Below are 19960 nucleotides of genomic sequence, written 5' to 3' on the forward strand. Positions count from 1 at the left end.
AAGAAACGGGGCTTCATAACTTTCCACTGAAGTCTCCAGCCTATTCTCATGCCCTCTGTGCAACTTCTACAATAATGCAGTGCTTCCATGACCTGGGCCTGCAACTCAAAGACGAATCAACATTGATGCTGACAAAACAAATTCACTTCATAGGAACCTACCTCACCTCCACCATGTGGGAGATTCCTTACCTTCCACAGGAAATATTCGGGACAATCTTCAATCTTATCGACACCATACACATCAGCTTGTGAGTCACAGCCCGAGATTGCCTTCAGCTATTGGATATATGCCTGCGTCTACCTCTGTCATCCCTAATGCCCACATATATATGAGAAGCCTTCAAAGCTGGTTGGCTTCAGTATATAAATGAAAATGGCACAGATTCCACAAGTACCTCACAATGCTGCCCTGGTCAAGCACTCCTGTAATAGACGTCCTCCCACTCCTCCAACACATATGCCGAGGTGTCCTATTCCAACAAGACTTTTCCACTATCACCGCGAAAACAGATGCATTCCTTACAGGATGGAGAGCGCACATGGGCCACGTCATCAGCTAAGAACTATGATTCCCATTCATAGCCACCTGCCACATCAGCCTCCTCAAGCTCAGAGCCATACGCTATGCCTGCTTTCACTTCCTCCCAATAATCAGAGGGAGCAATATCGGAATACTGAATGACAATGTAACATGCATGTTCTTTGTAAACAGATGAGGTGGAGCTCACTCTCATTCCCTCTGCACTGAGGCCATGAAACTATGGAATTGGTGCCTGCAGCACAACATCATGATATCTACTGTATACCTACCTGGTACTCAAAATACCAGTGTGGACAAACTCAGTTATTGCCACATCATACAACACAAGTGAAAAGTGGATGATACCATCCACACAACATTTTATAATGCGGGGGGTTTCCCCAGCTCAACATATTAACAAGGGTGCAGGAAAAAAACAAATGAACAAAAAACCTTGTTTCAGAGGAGACACCATGACACTCCGATGGACCAACACCCGTCTGCATGCAATACAAAAGTTCAGAAGTGACAAATCACACATGATCTTAATAGCATCAATATGGACCAGGCAACTATGGTATCCCTTCTTCATGGGCATGTTGGCGCGCACACACGTGTGCACACACCACACACACACCTCCAGCCCAATCTCCTATCTGAACACAATTGCTAGATCCTTCTCCCCAACCTAGAACATCTCCATCTCAAAGCTTAGCTGCTTATTGGCTCTCTCCTGACAAGCTAGACTGTTCAGAACCAGTGCGGACTGTCCTTCTCCACAGCATGAAACTTACTTCACGCACCCCTTAGCTGTTTAACTGGAAGAGGTATGCATCCTAGTGCATGAACAAACATACTGCCCAACTTCTGCTCCTTTTTCATTGATCCTCAGCTGCATAGCTGAATTACAATATGTGGGCCTCTGCTTCAACTCCATCAAAGTCCATCTTGCTGCCATCTCCACATTCCATCAAGAGGAGGACAAGACCACACTATTTGCCTACCCTATTTGTCACCAAAAGATAAATGCAATACATCCTGGCCTATACCCTGATATCAGGTGACCAACACATCCTTGGGGCCTACATCTCGTCCTTAATACACTAATGCACAATCCCTTTGAATCTGAGCTACCTGCTCTCTCTCATACCTTTCAGTGCCACAAGGAAGGCTGTTTTCAATCACCTTTGCCAGACAGGCAGGGGAGCGTAGACCTCTTGTGACCGATCCTCCTTATACCACCTTCTTTGGGGACAAAGTTGTGGTTCACCCACATCCCAAATTTCTATCTCAAGTACATGCCTCTTTCCATTTAAATGAACATATCCACTTACTAACATTCTTCCTGAAACCACATGCCAATGATTTTGAAACAGCTATGCACATTCTTGATTGTTTAGAATGTTTAAACTTGAGCAGAAACAAACCCTTCTGAAGCGCACAAACAAGCTTTTTGTCTTCATCACTCAAAAGTCCCAGGAAGATACCATCTCTAACCAGACTCTGAAAATGGATATCTGACTGGCTCTCAAAATAGATAATCCAAGGGCTTCAGCCCCAAGCAAAGGGCCTCTAATTGGAGACCCGCTGTCCAGGGCGCTTGGATTGGGGCTTCGGCCCTGGGTGGGTGGTAGAGCTAGGGATCTATGGCTTTGGCCCCACGTCTTAGCAAGTCTAAAACAACCCCAGGCCCTCTTTGGGGTCTGCCCCACTGTTTGGTCATTTCTACACGTTACTTTCTCCAAAAGTGGCATGCTAATAAATGGCCCGCAAAATGCTAATGAGGCGCAGATGTAAATTTCCAGTGCCTCATTAGTATAGGGTCACATGATCTGGAGACCAAACCCCAAAACGGCATGTAGAGAAAATTTTCAGGAAGAAGGGGCTTCCAGGAGATCCCCAGGGGCTGCACCTCTACATGCTGTTTTGGGATCCAAAGGAGCTTCTTCTGGACTCCAAATCATGTGACCTGATGCTAATGAGGTGCTGGAAATTTATATCTGCACCTCATTAGCATTTTTGGGCTGTTTATTGTGGCGTGTGTAGAAACAGCCTTTGAGAATCGCTGAGCTATTTCATTTGTAAGCAGATCTCAATCTTCCAGGGTTGTGTTTTTAACAAATTCATACTGATTTAAAAATTACTTTAAACTTTGACAATATCTTTTAGAAAATAACTTAGAATTTTGATGTCTTTCTTAACGATACGTGGCATCACTTTGATTTTGTAATCTATCACAAACCACAGATATTGTTTCATATGAGGGAAAATAAATTTATTGTTTCTGTCGCAAATGTTCCCAAACGTCGAATTGTAAACTGATTTGAAGACATCTGCAAATGTCCTCACAAAATCATTAGAAAGTTTGTATAGTACCTCCTTTTTTCTTTTTTCCCCAGATGAAGCTCTGCATTCTTTTTCTGCTTTGCGTGTGTGTGTGTGTGTGTGTGTGTGTGTGTGTGTGTGTGTGTGTGAGTGAAGCTAAAGCTTTTTTTTCTTTTAAAACTCCAAAATGGCAGTGCTCTTTGCATAATATAAATCATACTACAGTCTAAAAAAATACCTATTGTTATAAATTATCCTGTATATCTTTCCACGTCAGATCGAGCAGGAAGCAGCTGCCTTGGAAAAATCAAAGATGGAGCGTAACATTGTTGAGCTGGAAAACACTATTCATGGGGTAAGTGACAAATTAGTGAGTGAACTTCTAACAGAAGCTCTTTTACACCTAAATGGATTTTTAAATAAAGCCTTTAGATACATTTTCTTTAAACTAAATCAATTTCTCTCTTTTTTTTATATTGTTTGCAGTTTGAAACACAACAATTTGAAATGAAGACAACCATCTCTGTGCTAAAGGAAAGAATAAATTCTCTGGAAGATGAATTAAAAACAAAGTCTTATAAACTTGCTCAGACCTCTGATGACTCTTCACAATTTAAAGCTGAATTATGCTCACTTCAGTAAGTTTAACTTAAATTTTTCTGTCTGGTTCCAGTGGTTAAAATATAATTTTGTCATAGGATAACATGACAAAGATGGATAACTCATAGTCAATATTTCATAAATATTTTTAAAATATCCTGGTATTGTATAGCTGGCTTTCACAAGAACACTTCAGCAAGAAAAGGTAATCTACATTTTCCTGGGCTACCAGTATAACTGTATAATGAGCAAATATATTTTAAAGTGCTAGTTGCAAATGAAAAAAATTCTTATTGTCAACATGAAAAATCCAGACTCCTGAACCTGTTCAGACTCCCTACAAAGACATCACTTTTTATACTAAGCTGAAGTAAATAAAATACCAAAACTGAAAAGTTCACAAAGTTATATTGAAGGTTGCCAGGTACAGTTTAGGAGGAAATGCTATTAAGGCCGTTTGTTGATGTTTTAAAAACATTTTTTTTGCATTTTTATAATTGGGGTAATTTACCCCATCTATGTGATGTTACTCTCCTAGTTCTATGGAGTTCCAATGTCAAGTCTACAAAAAAGGCAGTAGTCAGTGTTGGTTTCTTAATATTTTCCCGCTCGTAGAAGTAGTTTATTTTTCCCAACTACAATGTTCCCTAGATATGATCTTGGAGGAAAATGAAGTTTCTAACAGATGCTGCACTTGGATTTCTTTTCGGTGGAGGTGAAAGCTCTTACAGATTGGAATGTTTGGCCTGGGTTATGCCTGTTTCTGACTGGTGTAATTCTTACATTTCACAGAAATCTAATGTTATATATGCAGGTTTGGCAATTTTAGCTTTACTTTCTAAGCTCACAGAGAACCAGCTGGTGTTAACAAATGCTGAGGCTTATTTTTCCAAAATTTTCCTCCTGTCAATATCTTGACTGCATCATAATACCACCTTAACCTAAGTTTATACTAGGGAAATAAGTCAATTTCAGCTACTCAATTCTAGTTATGGCATTTGTACAGCTAGAATCAACGTATCAGAATCAACTTATTTCCCTTGTACAGCCCTAGCCTCTACACTCTCTGGTTGACGTCTTTAATTCCATGCGATTATGTGGAGTACAAGGATCAACTGCTGTTGCCAGAGAGATCAATTTTGCTGTGTCTTTAGCAAAATCGAACTCTGACAGATTGACCCTGACCAGGTCAATCTTCCGCTTAGTAGGAATAGCTCTTTGGGGCCTGTTAGGTTTCACGTGTACTGAAATAGTACTATCGCATCCCACAACTTGTACTAAATGAGTTTTTCTCAGTAATGTTAAACTTTCTAATTTATTATGTGTGCAGAAAAATTACAAGTTAACAAAAATCTTTGTTTTCCTGAATCTTAAGTGATGAAAATATTAACAAGATAAATGTTCAACCTGTTATAAAAATCTAATTTTCTCATCTTAAAGTCAAAATGGGGCCTCAGATTTTTTAAAACTGACAGACTCAAAAAGTATGTAAGAAAAGGTTAACATAGGAAATTTTTTGCTATTTCTGTTATTCACAAACTCAACTATTGATTCATTGCCTCTGACTTAAAGCAGTGTTTCTCACTAGTGGTACCTGTACCCTGGGGGGTACACCTTCCAGGAGGTATATCAACTTATGTAGATATTTGCCTAGTTTTACAACAGGCTACATAAAAACATTAGTACAGTCAGTACCATCTAAAAGTTCAGACAATGACTTTTTCTACTGCTTCACATGCCTTACACTGAAATGTAAATACTATATTTCTATTCCTGTTAATTTATTTGATAGTAAGATGGTAGACAGTCAGCAAGTTTTCTGTAGTAGTCTTCTGTGATATTTTTGCATGTTTTGTAAGTAGCTTTTAATTGAGGTATAACTTGGTGGTAGGCAAAACAAATCTGACTCCTGAAAAGCATACAGTAATCTGGAAAGGTTGAACGGCACTTGTTTCAAGACCTCAGATTACTTTAAGACCATATTTCTCAACCAGCAATATGTGTGTACCTTTAGGGATTATGTGAGAGAAATCTGAGGGTATTTATACATGTATTTTTTTTAAAATGGTACTTTATTTAAAAAAAAAAAATGGTTGAGAAGCACTGGCTAAAAGGATGCCTATTTTCCTAAGGCCTTTCATCAGAATAACCAAATGTTCTTAATGCACGTCTGCTGTAACAAATCTTATGCTACTTTCTTTTGATGTGTCATTAGCCCTCTACATCTTCAGGAAGTGCGGGCAGTAGTGGCAGCACATCACTGGGAGACAAAAATCCATTTCTGGATGAAAGTTTGTCTTAAGTAATTCTAGATAGCAAGTGAGGTAAGCCATCAAGAAGATCCAAGCCCTTTTTTGTTTGTTGGACCTGACAATCAGCAAAGACAAATCAGTTGTTCTTCCAGCACAGTGAATTGAATTTGTAAGAGCTCCTCTTCACTTGACATTAGAAAGAGCTTATTTGCTTTAGGCCATATGTCAAACAATCTTGAACCTGAGCAGAGAACTCAAGTTATGTCCTTGTACAACATTACGTAGCTGCTTGAAACTTCTAGGTCAAATGGCAGCTTGCACTATTCACAAGCACAATTTACCTCAGAATTCTGCAGAAGTGGTTGAAGTGTGTCTGTCATCCTCTACTAGAAATGCAGGCTCAGATATTCCTGCAGCTGTTCTGTCTTCCTTGGAGTGGTGGATAGCTCCTGGTAGTGTATGTAGTGGAGTTCCATTCTGTACAATTCTTCTGTTTGTGATCTTAGTCACAGATACTTCATTCCTGAATCTGTGGAGTTTTCAGACACAATATTTGTAGAGTGTTCCGGACCTCCCCCTACACCTTAACATCTGGTATCTCTTGAGTTATTTTTCTGGCCTGTCAAGTGCTCCTGCTCCCTATTGCAGTCTATTCCATATGTGTATTCACAGACAATGGTGTTGCAATGATTTAATTGAAAAAACAGGGAAATCCCAGATCAGACCCCTTTTGGCAAGAAGCACTAAACTTCTGTCACTTTTTCATAAGATTACCCCAAAGCATCTGATCTTGTTCAGTCTTAACATTCTAGCAGACCCTCACAGCAGCTCATTCAGCAGAGATCATGACACAATTTAGCAAAATCAATTTTTTCATATTCTGGGTTTACTAGAAATAGACCTTTCTGACACCTGACAGAACAGAAGTGCCCCTAGTTTTGTTCAAGGGCAGCTCTCAGCCCAATATCAATTTTGGGAGCCTCTCTGGTCTCCTAGGTGGGGAGACTTCTTTATACTTTCCCACATTCCCCATGCTGCCAAGTCCTCATACAACTTAGACAAGATTGTTCTGTTCTAATTTTGATTGCTCTAGCCTGGCTTTTTCCTCACTGGTTCTCAGACCTTTTGAACCTGTCCATCTGAGATCCCACTACCTTCCCTGGATTCTGAACATAATTTCACAGGGCCAGGCTCTTTATCCCTATCTCCTACTGAGGCATCAACAAAGGGGCTTTCAAGAAGTGAGAAGTAGGTTATCTCTTCTGCTGCAGTGGAAAGCATTTGTCTGAGTAGAGGAAAACCTTCTACCTGATGTATTTCATAAAATAGAAGAGATTTTTCTACGTGGCCTTGCAGAATGATACCTGTCCTTCATTGGCTTCTATTCAATGTATTCTGGATTACTTGCTATATCTAAAAGAAAGAGTCTATCAGTTCCCTTGGGGTTTATCTGTCTGCTACTTCTGCATTCATTCTTCTATAGATGGGAGAGGTGTTCTCCAACTCTGTGACTGTTACATTTTGAAGAGTTTGAACAGGGTTTTCCCACCTGATAGAGACCCAGCTGTAGTCTGGGATCTAAATGTGGCATTCTCAGTTTTAATGGAACCCTCTTTCAAACTTGTAGGTATGTGCTCACCATCTGATCTCTCACCGAAGGTGGGATTCTTGAAAGCTATTGTTTTGACCAGAAGAGTTGCCAAATTTCAGGCCCCTCATCTATTATTTGTTGGGCCTGACAATCAACAAAGACAAATCAGTTGTTCTCCCTGTACAGAGAGTTGAATTTATAAGAGCTTGTCTTGGCTTGATATTAGGAAGAGCCTGTTTGTTTCAGGCAAATCTTACTAGGACAAAGTTGGTTTTGTATCCACACCCCAAATTTTTTACTAAAGTGGTTTCAGATGTAAATATAAATCAGACTATAATACTTGCCAATTTTTTTCCTGAAACCTCACACAAAGATAAGTAAAATCTACATATTTTGGAGACTAGCAGAGCATTGGCATTCTGCCTGGCTGGGATGAAGAGTTAATTATTCATATACTTTGCTGATAGGATAGAAAGAAAAGCCATTGCTTTAGAATATTTTCCTGAATTTGTCTGTCCTATGATATTGCCAACATTTAGTTACCTCAAAGGACTTTGACATACTCGGCAAGCTGACGCACCTTCAGCTGCTTTCCCAAGTTCCATTTCCATCAATGGTGTTTGCAGGGCTGCTACTTGTCTTCTGTTCAAATGCTAACTACTCATTATGATTTCTCCCATTTTTCCCATTATGATTTTTGTGAGGAATGATGTTTGTGAGAGTGGTACTTCAGTCTTTGTTGAGGTAAACTCTGATTTCTTCCTCCATCTGGGACTGTTTGTGTGTCACTTAAAGTGAAATGGACACATGCAACTACTTAAAGAAATAATGGTTACATATCTGGCCACTGTGTTCTTCAGGATGTGTTGTACATATCCATTCCATAATCCTCCCTCCATTCCCCTATGCTGGAATCACAGCAAGCAGTGGCTTCTGGTGTGAAGGAACTGAATTGTGGTCAAGGCATCTCTACTCTTTCGTACACTTGGGCCCTCTACGTGTTCCTGCTGTTAGCCCTGTGCTGCCCTAACCAATACTGCTATGGATAGGGCCCTACCAAATTCACAGCCATGCAGAATGCATCATGGGAAATATGGTGTCCTCCTGTGAAATCTGGCCTCCTGTGTGCTTTTATGCTGTACTATACAGATTTCACAGCCAAGACCAGTGATTCTTAAATTGGGGACCTGACCCAAAAGAAAGTTGCAGGGGACTCAGAAGGTTATTTTAGAGGCTCTGGTTACGCTACAGTGATCTGTTGACAGAAATCACTGTCGGAAGAGATATCCCTACAAAACTTCTTTTGACAGAGTGCAGCCACACACAAAAGCCCATCAGCAGAGCACTCTACTCTGTGGACAGAATAGCTGGAGTACCCGGCTGCTCTCTCAACCACACAGGCACCGGGAAGCACAGCAGACAGGGCGGCCCATTGTTGCGGATGCCCTGTCTGTCAACAGAAGTCCCCCAGCCAGTGTCCACACAGCTTTTTTGTCGACAGAATCTGTAAACAGCAGAGTTATGCGAAAGTGCTGAGTTTTGTCCACAAACTGTTGACAAAGTGCATTTTGTGTGTGGACATTTCACCATTTGGCATCAAAACTGGGATTTTGTTGGCAAAACTTGCTAGTGAAACTGTAGCCAGAGAGTCACAGTATTGCCATCCTTATTTTGTACTTCCCCAGTACTAGTCTCTACGTAAGCAACTATTTTAGTTGCATAGAGTTGCTTGGTTGTGAACAGGAAAGGATGTATATAAAAGTCACTACTAAACTGATGTTTTGAGAAGTTAAATGTGCTTATAGATCAAACAGTGAGGCCGTGTCTACACTAGCCCCAAACTTCGAAATGGCCACGCAAATGGCCATTTCAAAGTTTACTAATGAAGCACTGAAATACATTTTCAGCGCTTCATTAGCATGTGGGCGGCCGCAGCGCTTTGAAATTGACGCGGCTCGCCGCCACGCGGCTCGTCCCAATGGGCTCCTTTTTGAAAGGACCCTGCCTACTTCAAAGTCCCCTTATTCCTATCTGCTCATGGGAATAAGGGGACTTCGAAGTAGGTGGGGTCCTTTAGAAAAGGAGCCCTGTCGGGACGAGCCACACGGCGGTGAGCCACGTCAATTTCGAAGCGCCGCGGCCGCCCGCATGCTAATGAAGCGCTGAATATGCATTTCAGCGCTTCATTAGTAAACTTCGAAATGGCCATTTGAAAGTTTGGGGCTAGTGTAGACGTAGCCTCAGAGACATCCTCATTCTAGTGGGAAAAAAAAATTGTTTAATAAATTCCTCATAGTAGACATACCTCAGTATCAAGAGACCATGGATATGTTTCCCTGGGAGGTAAATAATTCATTCAGTTGATTTTATGGCAGCTGCAATTGTGGCTGAAGCTACTTGCTGCTGCATTGTTCACATTTAAAGGTGATGTTTTGACCTTCTCTGCTTTGCCTTCTGTGAGCTCTTTTCTTCTCTGTTAAATTAGACTGTTTCTTCTGGTAACTCCAGAGACCTTTGTTAAGCTCTCGTTTCCGAACGTTGTGGTCTTGAGTGTGATCTTCCCATTTTTCCACATTGCTATCCATTTCTGTGCTTACTTGCACACATCCTTGAAATGCAATTTTAGGCATTCCTTTGGTCTCTTTCAATTATCCATAGAGGATGTCCTTTGGGTCACCCCCATCATTTTTTCAGTATACGTGTGCAAGCCAGCAGAAGCAGCTGTGTTTGAGCTGCTGGCCCATTTGAGCATCTCACTTTCAGTGCTGCTCTCCTTCCAGGAGATTCCAACAATGCGTATGGAAGTTGTTGAGCCTCTCTTTCTAATGAGAGTATACGGTCCATGTCTCCCTTTGATACAAAAGTGTGCTGATAACATTGCACAATACACACAGATTTTTGTAACAAACAATCACTCATGTAGTACTTTAAAGACTAATACAATAACATATTAGGTGACGAGCATTTGTGGGGCAGACCCACTTCTTCAGATCCTCGGAAAACAAACAGAACACAAAAAAATCCCATACTCAAGTCTAGACATTGTGGCCGCTTTTCCAGTGAAGATTTTGTGAGCCCAGGTATGGAAACTTGTTTAACGCTTCAAGTTCATAGTTGGCTGATCTTGCTTCCTCAACTCCTTGGCACATAGTTAGTCTTTTTTATGCTTCTACTGAGCCTGAAGTCTTGTCAGGCTTTGGAAAAACTGTTCATTAGGCTTTGAAGATGAGCGTTTGTGTGTGTTGTCACTGCTGCATCATGAGCAAAGAAGAGGTGTGTGTAAGCTGGGGCAAGTATGTAGTCTTGCTTAATTCCACTATGACTCTTGAAAGCCTCAGAGATAGCCATCATATCAGACTGTGCCATATATGTTTTCATGGAAGGATTGAATCATGCTTAAGAGCTTAGGGGGGCATTCAGTTTCATCTAAAAATGTTTTCTCATAATTATAGCTGAAAATGGTGTAGTTGATAATTATGGAGAGGATAAGATACTTACAGAAATTGTAAATCTTTCAGCCTTTAGTACAAATTTTACTGTCTGATGGCATTACCACATCTATCAAGGCACTTTTATAAGGCTTCGTTCTGAGATGTTTAACTTGGTGTTAACTTGCAACAATGTCTTTCTACAAAATTAAAAAAATACTGCAGCCCTTTTTTTTAAATAATAAGCTCCTGTTGACTTCAGTGGGTTTTCTGCTACTTTGAAAACCAGGCCACTTACCTTTTTCCTTTTGCAAAACTTTTATTATTTGCGTTTGTTTTGATTTATTAAGATGACGAAAATAACTGTCTGACAAAAACAATCCCACAGAGTGATAGCCTTAGATAACTGTTTGAATTTCTCCATTTTTTTTTTTACAATTTGCTCAAAGAATATACCTGAAAGATTAGAGTCTTGTGTTTTCAACTGAGTGTTGATTTCTCAGGTTATTAAATGAACAGCTACAACGATCCCTTGAAGATCTTCGGCACCAGTTCTCTCTTAAAAAGAATGAACTTCAGTCAGCTCAAGAGGAAATTGCAAAGCTGGCGGAGAAAATAGGTAATCCCTTCATATTCTTTTTGCATTAATTTTCTATAATTAAACCGACCAGAAGACCTATTTCTTCTCTTATAGATAGGTTGAACCACAAGAGTGCTGCACAGGATGAAACGGTGAATGTGCTCAGAAGTACCATTAGTGTCCTCGATAAGGAAAAGGACAGTCTTCAGGAAACTGTAGATGAAAAGACAGAAAGAATTGCTTGTTTAGATGACAACTTAGCTAACAAGGTATGTGCACTAACAGTGCTTACTGCAATTGCAGTTGATTAGTACCTTCCACCTGAGGATCTCAAAGCAGTAAACAAAAAAGTAGAGCAAGATGTTGTGATGCAGAAGACCTTTGTGTTGCTTAGGCTCTGTTAAAGATTTAAGTGGCGCTGAAAGTCTTGTGCCAGCCCTGGGGTCTGGGTTTAATTTTACTAGCATTCTAAATTAATTGCCATTAACACCAAGAAGTTAACTCAAAACAAACTGACTTGATTTACAAATTGCAATTAATGGCACTTTTAACTGGTGTTGATTAAACAATAATAGAATTCCAGATGAAATTTATTATAAATATTTTTGATGTTTTTCTTTGTGTTCAAATATATTGACTTCAATCACAACATAAAATATAAAGTGTACACTGCTCACTAGGTTATTTTTATTATAAGTATTCAAACTGTAGAAAGATGAACAATAGTGTTTTTAATTCCCCTCATACAAACACTGTAGTGCAATCTATTGTGAAAATGCAACTTACAAATGTAGATTTTTTTTAACATATCTACACTCTAAAATTAAACAATATAAAATTTTAGAGCTTTCAACTCCATTCAGTCCTAATTTTTGTTCAGCCTATCACTCAGCCAAACAAGTTCACAGAAGATAATGCTGCTTATTTACGTCACTGAACGTGAGATGAGGCATTCAGATGGCACTGTTGTAGCCAGTGGTGAAATGTACTCATGTGCCAAATATGCTTAAGCGTTCATGTGCCCTTTCATGGTCCAACCACCATTCCAGAGAATGTGCTTCCAGGCTGATGACACTGGTTAAAAATCCAAATTGATTAAATTTATGACTGAAGTCCTCGGGGGGAGGATTGTATGTCTCCTGCTCTTTGGTTTTTCCCAGATGCTGCCATATACTTTGTGTTATAGCAGTATTGGATGATGACCCAGCCTATGTTTGTTGTTAAGAGCACTTTTCCAGCAGATTTGACAAAACACAACGAAGGTGCCATTGTTAGATTTCTAAAGATAACTACAGCACTACAACCAAGTTTTAACAATCTGAAATGACCACCAAAATCAGAGAAGGAAAGATTCTGGTGTGGAAAGAGTAGCATTCCAGTACAGAAACTACAGTACTTGAACCACCAAAAAAGCAAACAAACCAACCAACCAACCAAAAAAAAAAAAGAAAAACCTGTTAGTGGCAGCTGACAAAAATAAATGTGCATCAGTTTGCACTGCTTTTGGATCATTATTAAGCAGAATCCATCATTAGCATGAAAGCGTGTCTTTGAGGATGGAGGTTGAAACCTGATAGAACATACATTAAATATTTGTATCTGGCATACAAATAACTTGCAACTCCAGCTGCAACAGTGCTATAGCCAATGCCTGATCTCACTCATGTGCCATTGTAAATAAAAAGCAGGCAGCTGTATTTCCCATCAATGTAAACACGTTTGTTTTAGCGATTAGCTAAACAAGAAGTAGGACTGATTGGACTTGTAGGCCCTGAACTTTTACATTATTTTGTTTTTGAGTGCAGTTTTGTAAAAAAATAAATAAATAAAAGCCATGAAAAAACCCTTACATTTTTAAGTTGCACTTTCACAATACAGAGATTGCACTATAATGTTTGTATCAGGTGAATTGAAAAGTACTATTTCTTTTTAAAGTGCAGATATTTGTAATAAAAATATAAAGTGAGCATTGTATACTTTATTCTGTGTTGTATTTGGAAATGTAGAAAACATCCAAAATATTTAAATAAACGGTATTATATTACTTGATTATTTGTGATACACCTTTGAGAAATAGAGCTGTATAATCAGTTTCACAGATAGGGCTACCAAGATTCAGAGAGTTAAGACTCTAGACTGACATCACACATCAAGACTATTATATTATGGATATCATCTGCATCTACTGATTCCCAATCTTTTACATTAACTGCTACAAACCCTTCTTCCACAAACTTCAAATTAGTCCTAAGTTTCATTTTTATTACAAGAAGTTTGGAAATTTGAACATTTGAAAAACCAAGTTACCTGTTGCTGAATAGTTAAAACTTTTATAACTGCTACCTTTTAAATAATTATGCTTAGTTTGAGTTATTGTGGGTATTTTGATACATGATCTGTAATATAAATTTTATATTTATTTCATAGGAAAAAACAATTGCTAATTTCAGACAAACTGTGTCAGAACTGGAGTCTTCTGTAAAGTAAGGAAACACTGAAATTGTTTTCTGTTGGTTTTATATGCTGCAGATCAATATCTTTTGCAGAATAAAAGCACTAGCAGCCAGGCTATTACTGAATTTTCTTGTGACATAGTCTTAATTATATATGTTATGAAATGGGGGCGAGGAGAGAGAGCATGAATTGCACTGTGGAAAAATATATCTAATTTACTTTTCCTAACCTTTTCTGGTTGAATAGAATTCCAGATAAATATTAAAAGTCTGCCAGTTTTTACTTTGCATCCTTAATAGAATGTATTGCATTGTGTTTTTCTTCACTTTATTATCTTCTCCTATTTAAGGAAATGTCTTGCTGAGTCTGTTCTTCTCAGAATATCTAAATACCTCTTGTATGTTATGAAACTAGTAATAATGCAGCTGGAAATGTTTTTCCCCCAAAGATGCAGAGATTACCATTGTGAATCTTGTGCCTCAATGTTTTGTCGACTTGTTTCAAACCATTCAACTCTTGCCCAATCGGCGTGGCGTGTGTGTGACACTTCTCAGGGGCTTCCAGGGTTGTGAAGCACCCCACAACCATCTATATTTAGTAAGAGGAATCCTGGTTTGTCTACCCAATTTCTCCCCTATTCCTCCAGCCACTCACAATGCAAGCAGTCTCCTTTAGACTAGCAATAGGCACACTCCAGTCCCTGAGCCTTCTGAGTATTATGCTGAAGTGACTGTTTGGACCATTGCATGCTTGCAGTATTCACAGAACTGCTGCTTCCAAAGAAACGTAATCCCCATTTTACCAGTTCCGCCTTAGATCACCACTTTGCTTAACTCACAGTTAGTCTTTAAAGTGCTGCTTGACTGCTTTTTTGTTTTGATATCATTTAGATATGGTTATAATGAATCAAGTATAAGTTTAGAAGCTAGTGATTACATGTAAAATAGAACCATAACATGCATTCAAGATCCTAGAGTTAAGTAACTATGTGCTCTCATATCTTAGATTTTCTCACCCAAAATCCTTGCAACGCTTTATGGCTAGCTCAGTTTGTGATCCTTCTTTCATGAAACAAAGCAGCAGTCATGTAGCACTTTAAAGACTAAGAAAATTATTTATTAGGTGATGAGCTTTCATGGGACAGACCCACTTCTTCAGATCTGTAGAATTTCCAGTCCAGACCCAGTTATATAGTACAAGGGTCCAAAAAAATTGCCATAAAAACTGACAGATCAAATACATGAACTGAAGGGGGAGTGAAGGGTGGGGGATGTTAAGTGTCTTGACTGAAATAATTACGAACATCAAAGGAAGGGAAGCAGTCCCTGTAATGTATCAGAGGGGTAGCCGTGTTAGTCTGGATCTGTAGAGCAACGAAGGGTCCTGTGGCACCTTATAGACTAACAGAAAAGTTTAGAGCATGAGCTTTCGTGAGTTAACTCACTTCTTCAGATTTCCAGGACCAGCATCTGAAGAAGTGAGTTAACTCACGAAAGCTCATGCTCTAAACTTTTCTGTTAGTCTATAAGGTGCCACAGGACCCTTCGTTGCTCTACAGTCCCTGTAATGCGTGAGATAATTGGGGTCTGTGTTCATAGCAAGTGTTAAGGTGTCGAATTTGAATGTGAACCCCAGTTGACAAATCCCTCTAAGTAATCTGTTTTTAAAGTCTCTTTGTTGTAGGGTGCTCGTTCTCAGGTCTTTAACAGAATGGACCGCTCTATTGAAATGCACACTGACAGGCTTATATGTATTGAGATTCCTGATGTTTGTTCTGAGTCTATTCGTTGTTTAGTGAAGTGTTTGCCTGGTGCATTGTAGAGGAGCACTGCTGGTACATAATGGCATATATAATATTGGTAGAAGTACATGAGAACAAGCCCCGATTTTGTAATTAACGTGGTCAGGTCCAGTGATGGTATCCCCAGAATAAATATGTGAACAAAGTTGGTAGCGAGGTTTGTTGCAAAGAAAAGTTCCATGATTAGTATTACTGTTGTGTAGCTTGTGATTGCTAGTGAGAATGTTTCTTAGGTTACGAGGTTGTCTGCAGGAGAGTACAGGCCTGTCACCTAGGGCCTTCTGGAGTGTAGCATCATGATCTAGAATAGGTTGTAGGATTTTAATGATGTGTTCCAGGAGTTTGAGCTGGGGGCTTATATTTAATGACAAGTGGTGTTCTGTTATTGATCTTCTTGGGACTATCTTGAAATACCTGGTTTCTAGGTGTTCGTCTGGTTCGGTCAATCTGTTGTTTTACTTTTCCTGGTGGGTAATTAAGTTTTATGAGTGCTTGGTAGAGATCTTGAAGTTTTTGGTCTGTCAGTAGGATCAAAGCAGATGTGATTGTATCTAAGGGCTTGACTATAAATGATGGATTGTGTGGTGTGTGCTGGATGGAAGCAGGAGGTATGTAGGCAAGTGTAGCAGTCAGCGGGCTTCCAGTAGAGAGTAGTGTCGATGTGGCCCTCAGTGATTTGTACTGTGGTGTCAAGGAAATGTACCTCTCATATGGAATAGTCAAGGCTGAGATTGATGATAAGGGTGCAGATTGTTAAAATCTCTGTGGAATTCTTCCAGATTCTCTTTACCGTGGGTCCAAATGATAAAGATGTCATTGACGTAGCGTAAGTAGAGGAGGAGTAATAGGGGACTTGAGGAATTGTTGATCTAAGTCAGCCATTAAAATTTTAGCGTACTGTGGGGCCATGCAGGTACCCATAGCAGGTGATAAGATGTCTAACACTCCTACCTAAAAGGAACATTTCAAAGATATGTCATAGAGCTCAAATAGTATCCACACATACATTTCAAATGATTACATCAACTAGCAAGCTACTGGCTCTTGATAGAGCTCTTATGCTACCCTTTGGTTAAATATTGTGCATATAACTGACCCAGGGAATAGCTATAAAACGCTATGCTCCTTCTGCCACTTGGCATCAAAGGGACCCTACAGGTGCATTCCAAAGGCCAAACTACCCTCTGGCTGGGTCTGCACTGGAGAATTTTGTCAATAGAAGGGGTCTTAACTCAGGGAGCTTCTACACACTTAAAACATTTTGTCGACAGAACTCTGCATTTTCCTCTACAGTATTATCCCTAAAAAATTTGAGGCATAACAATCTCCGGCCATAGTACTGTTGAGAAAAGTGCAGTGTAGACACTTCTGTCGACACAGAGGGCTTCTGGTTGCTGGGCTGTCCTCTTGGCAGAACTGCTCTTCTACTTTCTGGCACCAGAGGGCAGTGCAGTCTGGCAGTTCCCTGTAGATAGAGCAAGTTGTGTGTAGATGCAATCTGTTGGCAGAGGTTCTGTTGAGATTACCCCGTCGACAGTAACTTATGTTGACAGGTGCTTCTAGTGTAGACATAGCCTCCTAGCTTATTGTTCTGATCTAGACTTCATCTGATCCCTTTTAGCTATCATCTTTCTGACATTTCCTCAGTTAACTACTACATTTTTTTAAAAAGGCTAAACATTTGTTTGAAGATCCACTTACCTGTAATTTTGGTGCATTGATATATGAAATATTTGTGAAGGAAACATGGGAATGGGGATGTTATACGAGTAATATATAATGTGTATTTCTATTGTGGGTTTTGTCTTCATGTTTGTGGGCAGTAACTAACATTGTAGCCACTATCTAAATAGAAATAAATCAGAATAATTCCACTTCCCTGAATGTAGGTTGTATATGTATACCAGATTATCAATCACTATGATGTCAGATTTCCATGTGCATTTTCTCATATACACCAAGGTTAGACGAGACCATTGTGATCATCTAGTCTGACCTTCTGTATAATACTGGCCACAGAAGTTCTCTACAGTACTTCCTAGAGCCAAGGTGTCCAAATATGATCGCTACTTGCCACATGTGGCGAATGGGACACATGGTTTGGCAATTCTGGCTCTGAAGTCTTTATTCCTTATGACCTGAGTACTTAGCTGAAGTTTGGGATTCTTGAGCTTATTATTGTTAGGAGGAGGAATTGATGGAATTGTGTAAATTTTATGCAGTTCTTTCTATTTTAACAAGGATATATGAAGTCCTGTTTCCCTAAACACAAACAGAAGAGAGTTTATTTTCTTCGAGTGATTGTACATGTGCATGCCATTGTTGGTGTACAGTGCTCCCTGTTCACAACCATTCAACCCCTTGAGCTCTATTAATTCTTTCTTACCACTTGTGATGGTAACTGAAGCCATTTGGCTTGCCTTAGTAAGTACTCTGTGGGTTTATTGTAAATAGTTTTTTAGCTGTGCAGCTAGCAGTTATTTGCGCTGTTTGATAATAGACAAAAGTGGTTTTATTAAGTATAGAAGACTAGAATTTAAGTGATTGCAAGTGAAAGCAAATGGATCGAAGTAAGGTACTGAGCAAAAGAAAAACAGAACGTGCCCGCTAAACCTAATGTGCTAAGTGAAGTTGTTACAAATCATATTTCTCACCCTAGTTCTTATTTCATGTGCAGTTTTTCAGAAGTCAAAGTTGATCTTTTTATCTGACCTTGGCCCAGTAATGCTGCTCTGTCCCTCTCATTACAGTCGTGTGTTGTCTGTGTGCGTCCCCCCCCAGCCCGCAGGTGTTCTTATGTATTCTCTTAGGCTGTTTCAAAAGCCAGCTCAAGATACTCATTGCTACCCATTACTTAAATAGAATTTCTCCAAAGTGGGAAGTCTTTGTTCCATCCTCACCATCCCAATGGCAAAATACTAAATTAAAGATGGACTCCAGCACCAGGTGACATGGTCACCTGTCTTTGTAGGACCAACCACTGTTTAGGCAAACAGAAAAAGCAAAACCATTTACAACTCATTGCCTTGACAACTGGGCCATTAAGTTCCTGACATACAGCTAATGTCTCTCGGAAGAAGGCCTAGATTAATAAGCAGGTTTGCGCTTCATATTTCTGTCTTCACATACAAGAAAGATGCATGAACACAGGTAGAATGTAAACATTCAGTGGATCGAAAGCTCTTGAATGGCAGGTTACTTACCCATTTAGCATAAAATATATTCATATTCAAAAACATTTCCATAACACAATATAAGGACATAGCATCACAAGCAGTATCTAATTTTTACCTACATTTTATCCAAAGCCATATGATGATAGAAAGGAATATTATCTGCACTATTAGAATAACATTGGCATTCTTCACAGACAAGACTAAACAGTTCTGTTTAACACAACTATTTGTGGCCATAGCAAACAGAATGAAAAGTCTCTTAGTCTCTTTGCAGAAACTTGCATAACTTCATTTATTCATGTTGGTTATGATCTGGCAGGTATTCTCCTGCAGGACAAACTCATGGCTCGTTTCACAAGATAACAAGCAGCCTTAACAGTGTTCCTCGCCCAAGTCCAAATCCAGGACATTTCTAGAGCGGCAACCTGTCTTTCAGTTCACATCTTTGCATTCTATGCTATTCTGTTCTATGTAAGAGAGAATCCTAAATTTGGACGAGTTGTAATCCAGTCTGTGTGTATATGAACTCCAGTCCTTCCTCTTATACTGCAGCTTAAGAATTGTATGTGTGCAGTTTAAGAGAAAAAAAGTTTACTAATCTGCCGTAACTTCTTTTTTGAGACATGTTGCCCATCCACAAGCATCTTAGCAAGAAGCATCTGAGGAAGTTCAGAGGCATCTGGGACTTTCATAGCAGCACATGCTCACATATAGCAGCAAAGGGCACTTGTACTCTCCCAATGGGTAACAATGAGATTAAAATTTCCAGTGACTGTGTGCAAAGTATCTTAAAGAATAATAGTTACAAAGGATTAGTGTTTTTTCCCGCTGCTCCAGGATCCTTTCAGGCAGCACTCAGCCCAAAAGCTTTCTCTAGGTTCTTACCCCAGCTGTGCTGTCAGTACTTGTTCAAGCTATTTCTGGCTCGTTCTGAATCTGTTTTTGTGGTGTTTCTCCTATGCCTCTCACGTAAATGCATATAACATCTATGTTACAAACAAAACCCAGTCTAACATCTCCATTCACTTAATTTGAATTCATGAATGCCTTCATGTATGCCTTTGTTTTGGGCAATAGTTCCTGTGTTTGGAATGGAAGCTGTTTTTTGCAAAGGAATTTAACTGTTTATTATGCCGTAGCTGCACAGGAAATAACTTTCCTGACTCATAAGTTCAGATATTTTGAAAAATTTCCCGTTCCACAGTGGAATGTAACTTATTTTTCAAAAACA

The 19960-nt window shown here is 39.4% G+C and overlaps 1 protein-coding gene across 1 annotated transcript in view; it reads left to right on the plus strand.

Annotated features, from left to right (window-relative positions):
• Positions 1-19960, plus strand: part of CEP135 (centrosomal protein 135) — an 84136-nt gene that overhangs the window by 38479 nt on the left and 25697 nt on the right. The window contains exons 14-18 of the mRNA XM_074991819.1: positions 3125-3202; positions 3334-3485; positions 11222-11337; positions 11413-11567; positions 13726-13781. Of these exons, the coding sequence (XP_074847920.1) occupies positions 3125-3202; positions 3334-3485; positions 11222-11337; positions 11413-11567; positions 13726-13781 (557 nt within the window). The remainder of the gene's footprint in view (positions 1-3124; positions 3203-3333; positions 3486-11221; positions 11338-11412; positions 11568-13725; positions 13782-19960) is intronic.

This window comes from Carettochelys insculpta, chromosome 4 (genome assembly GCF_033958435.1).
Source record: "Carettochelys insculpta isolate YL-2023 chromosome 4, ASM3395843v1, whole genome shotgun sequence".
NCBI classification, from domain to species: Eukaryota; Metazoa; Chordata; order Testudines; family Carettochelyidae; genus Carettochelys; species Carettochelys insculpta.